We start from the raw sequence: 4,853 nt of genomic DNA, 5'->3' as shown, positions 1-4,853 counted from the left end.
GGGGGGAAGCTATATAAATGGAATAAATAAATAAATGATCTAAACAAAAATAAATAAATAACAACAACACAGCTTTAAGATGAAAATGGAACATATAAAAGTAATTGATTACATTTTTTTATAAAAATGAATTAAAAATATTAATAAAAACTCTAATGGTATCTCAGTAATAATAAAATAAAACTGGTGTGGATTAAATCTTCAAGTGCTTTTGGGGCCACTGTACATCAGAATTCACATGATCTTATTGGTCCTAGAATGATATCTCACCCTTTATTTTATTTGTTTATTTTATTATTGTGTCCAATGTCTGTTGTTAGGACTGTCTCAGCACAGAGTTGGCGCTTCGCCATGTTTTGTGGCACACACAGGTTTAGGGGTCACTGGAACCTTTGCCAGATATCAGAGACTCAGGCATTTTTTTCTGTAGTTTTGTAATTCTCTGTAATCCTGCCCACGCTCCCACCAAAGCGAACTGGGTTTTATATATGGTACTGTGGGAGATTTTTATGTCCAGAAGAGCCTGACATCAGCATCAGCAGGGTTTAGGAGATTGGGTCGGCTGAGGCCAGAGCTGAAAATACTACACAAAATGAATCATAGCTGATCTTCACACTCTCTCCCTGTAAACCACTCAAATGGTGCCCAAATTTAAAGTTCTTTGCCCGTTTTTCATTTTTCCAGCGACAGGAACAGGAATCTGTACAAAGCCCATAAAAGGTCATAGTGATGGGAAAAAAATGAGATGGGAGGAAAAATTACACTTCAATGCTTTTGCATTCTCTCAAAACTTTGCATCCCCCCAAAAAACTTTGCATTCACTCGAAAAACTTAAGTGATGGAAATAATATGAGGAAAATCTACATTTCAGTGATTTTGTGAGTCAACCCAAGGTTTCTCGGGGTAAATGCAATATTCCATTAACTAACTATTAAGTACAACTTTTGCCTCAATAAGCTCCTAATTTGCTGCTTATAAATAGTTAGTAAGGTAGTTGTTAAGTTTAGGTATGGGACAGGATTAAGGGTCTAATATATGGTCATGCAGAATAAGGCATTAATATGTGCTTTATTCTGTACTAAGTACTAATATACAGCCAATAAGCTAGTAATATGCATGCTGATAAGCAACTAGTTAATAGTGAGACTTGGTCCCTAAACTAAAGCGTTACCCCAAATTTTTTCAAGTGAATGCAAAGTTTCTTGGGGGGGATACAATACTTTTGTAAGAAAACAGGTTTTGTCATTCTATATAATAGAAATTAATGTGATCTGTGTCCACAGGCATTTGATGACTGCATCTTCGCCTTCTTTGCTGTGGAGATGGTCATCAAAATGATAGCCCTGGGGATTTTTGGATCAAAGTGTTACCTTGGTGACACATGGAACCGCCTGGACTTCTTCATTGTCATGGCAGGGTGAGGAATCCCGCCTTTTTTCTCACTTGTCACTCATGCATTCAACCATTATCACCACGGTAAAGCTGGTCAAAAGGGACTCGTCGCTCGATTTATAGGCCGTCAGTTGGGAAATAGAATTTCTGTGAGATTTCCCAGTGCTCTGATTCATTTACCATTAAAAAAAAAACTCCCCTTGTTGTTTAAAGTGACCTTTAAATTGACAAGAGTGATGAACGCATCAAGACTTCTCTTTTAAAACCTCTTTTCTTTCATTATCCTCATGTAAGATCGACAGAAAGAAAGGTTATAGAGATTGACCTTTAGTGTCTGATGCTTTCAGTATGTTTCCTCTGCTCTGCTTTCTTCAGGATGATGGAGTATTCACTGGATGGTCATAATGCGAGCCTATCAGCCATCCGGACTGTGAGAGTGCTCAGGCCCCTGCGAGCCATCAACAGAGTGCCTAGTAAGTGTCTGTCATGCTGGAAAATCCAGATAAAATGTGGGTATTTAAGGTGATTAAAAGTCACTCAAGTTTGCTATTTATGGATAATTTTGTCAATATTCAATATAATATTTAAAAAAATTGCACTGTTTATCACACTAGTGTCCTGTTTAAACAGAAAGTTTATTTTTGAAATGCTTGGTCACACTTTATTTTAAAGGGATAGTTCACCCAAAAATGAAAATTAGCCCATGATTTACTCACCCTCAGTGCATCCTAGGCGTATCTGACATTCCTCTTTCAGATGAACACAATCGCAGTTATATTTAAAAATGTCCTGGCTCTTCCAAGTTGTATAATGGCAGTGAATGGTGCCCCTGTTTTTGAAGCCGAAAAAAGTGTGTCCATCCATCTTAAAACTACTCCTTATTAACTAAAATATTGATTTCAAAAAATTTATAAACTGTAATCTCCAGCTTCAGGTTGCGCAAGCAGGCGCGTTCATGACAAGGCGCTCGAGCATATGACGTAGGCGTAGCGGAAGGCGCAATGTAAGCTCCGGGGAGAGAGTGACGAACGCGGAAGCACAGAGGAGAAAGCAAAAATGTCAGAGGATTTCGATATAAGGCAAGGGGAGAATGAGTTATTTGCCCAGCCATATTTGTTTGAACCAGTATACCGACCAGGAACTCTGCGAGATGGAGGAGGCTGCAGCAGTGGTGGCACAAACTACAGATGTAGTTCATGTGGTTTCCCTGTGCGCGAGACTACACTTTTCTCCCCGGAGCTTTCTCTCGCGAAACTACACTCTTCTCCCCGGAGCTTTCTCTCGCGAGACTACACTCTTCTCCCCGGAGCTTACTCTCACGAGACTACACTCTTCTCCCCGGAGCTTACTCTCACGAGACTACACTCTTCTCCCAGGAGATTTCTCTCGCGAGACTACACTTTTCTCCCCGGAGCTTTCTCTCGCGAAACTACACTCTTCTCCCCGGAGCTTTCTCTCGCGAGACTACACTTTTCTCCCCGGAGCTTACTCTTGCGAGACTACACTCTTCTCCCCGGAGCTTTCTCTCGCGAGACTACACTTTTCTCCCCGGAGCTTACTCTTGCGAGACTACACTCTTCTCCCCGGAGCTTTCTCCCGCGAGACTACACTCTTCTCCCCGGAGCTTTCTCTCGCGAGACTACACTCTTCTCCCCGGAGCTTACTCTCGCGATCCTACACTCTTCTCCCCGGAGCTTACGTTGCGCCTTCCGCTACGCCTACGTCATATGCTCGAGCGTCTTGTCGTGAACGTGCCTGCTTGCGCGACCTGAAGCTGGAGATTACAGTTTATACATTTTTAAAAGTCTATATTTTTCTTACACTAACGCATCGTTTCGCTTCGGAGGGCCTTTATGTGGAGTAGTTTTATGATGGATGGATGCACTTTTTTTGGCTTCAAAAACAGGGGCACCATTCACTGCCATTATACAACTTGGAAGAGCCAGGACCATTTTTAATATAACTGAAAGAGGAATGTCAGATACGCCTAAGATGCCCTAAGGGTGAGTAAATCATGGGCTAATTTTCATTTTTGGGTGAACTATCCCTTTAAGGTCCAAAACTCCTGATTTGCTGCTTATTAATAGTACGGTAGTTATTAAGTTTAGGTATTGTGTAAGATTAGGGATGTAGAATATGGCCATGCAGAATATGTGCTTTATAAGTATTAATAAACAGCCAATATGTTAATAATAGGAATGCTAATAAGCAACTAGCTAATAGTGAGAATTGGTCCCCATGCTAAAATGTTACCAAATGCTTTTATTTGTGCACAGTGTGCACAGTGCACAGTGGAACAAAGTCATACTTCCCGGTCAAAAACTCAAAGGCATTGTTATGTGTCCTTTCATCTGTGATGAAAGAAGAAAACAGCTGCCTGATCGATGACTTGTGAAGCAGAGATCATCTCAGCTAATCACGTGATGTGCCAGTGTGCAGGAATGACAACTTACAGAACACAAACTTTGACTTTTACACTCACTAATTCTGCATTTATTTGATTAACAATACAATAATATTGTAAAATATTACAATTTAAAATAAATGTTTCTATAGCAATATATTTTAAATTGTAATTTATTCCTGTGATGGCTATTACTCCAGTCTTCAGTGTCACATGATCCTTCAGAAATCATTCTAATATGCTGATTTGCTGCTCCAAAAACATTTCTTATTAGTACCAATAGGGATGCACCGAATGTTCGGCAACCGAAATTATTCAGCCGAAAATAGCAAAAAAAGCTCTTTCTGTGTTCGGCCGAATAAGCGAAAATACTGACTAAATTGTACCGAACAATGATATGACGCGATCAAATAGCAACCAGTGCAGAGTGAGAGGTGCGCACTCTTTATTATGCAGCACACACGTCAGCAGTGTGGAAGCATTTAAACTGTCGGAGAAAGACGCAAAAATCATTACAAGCACTGACAGCGACAGACTGTTTAGGACTGCAGCGCATGTCTTCAATGAGAAGAGGAAGGGGTGATTGTTGCTGGTTACTGTATGATGATTGAAATCGCGAAATGGCCTTAAACAATTAGTAAATAACCAGGGTTCAAAGTTCAAAGTCCAAAGCGCGAGGAAAATCTGCCCTGATACAGTCGTCAGTTGCTCAGTCACATTTTTATGAATTTTTACAAGGCATGTGACAATGCGATACGTACGACGTATTCGTAATGAGACTCATTTATAAATCTGTTGTCAACAAAAATAAGCATTGAGGTCTTCCTGTGTTCCGCCAAAATAAAAGTTGAGAAAAAGCAAAAACTCTTATCAACATTCATAAATGTTAGTATTGTAATTTTACTGTTGTTCTGTAAAATAAAATAAAAAGTAAGACAATAATAATGATAATAATCATTACAACAGCTCTGTTTTAATACATTTATTAAAACATTCACACATAGTGTTCAAATTAGGATCTGTAATATTTTCTAATGTTTTAAAAGAAGTCTCTTCT

General features: G+C 39.5%; 1 protein-coding gene across 1 annotated transcript in view; it reads left to right on the top strand.

Annotated features, from left to right (window-relative positions):
* The window catches only part of LOC107674675 (voltage-dependent T-type calcium channel subunit alpha-1H-like), a 98,535-nt gene that overhangs the window by 49,886 nt on the left and 43,796 nt on the right, over positions 1–4,853 (top strand). The window contains exons 4-5 of the mRNA XM_016468738.1: positions 1,284–1,417; positions 1,768–1,865. Coding sequence (XP_016324224.1) covers positions 1,284–1,417; positions 1,768–1,865 — 232 coding nt within the window. The remainder of the gene's footprint in view (positions 1–1,283; positions 1,418–1,767; positions 1,866–4,853) is intronic.

Source organism: Sinocyclocheilus anshuiensis, unplaced genomic scaffold (assembly GCF_001515605.1).
Source record: "Sinocyclocheilus anshuiensis isolate Anshui unplaced genomic scaffold, SAMN03320099.WGS_v1.1 scaffold152, whole genome shotgun sequence".
Lineage (NCBI taxonomy): Eukaryota > Metazoa > Chordata > Actinopteri > Cypriniformes > Cyprinidae > Sinocyclocheilus > Sinocyclocheilus anshuiensis.
The sequence above is the reverse complement of the archived record's forward strand: the minus strand, read 5'-3'. Positions and strand labels throughout refer to the sequence as shown.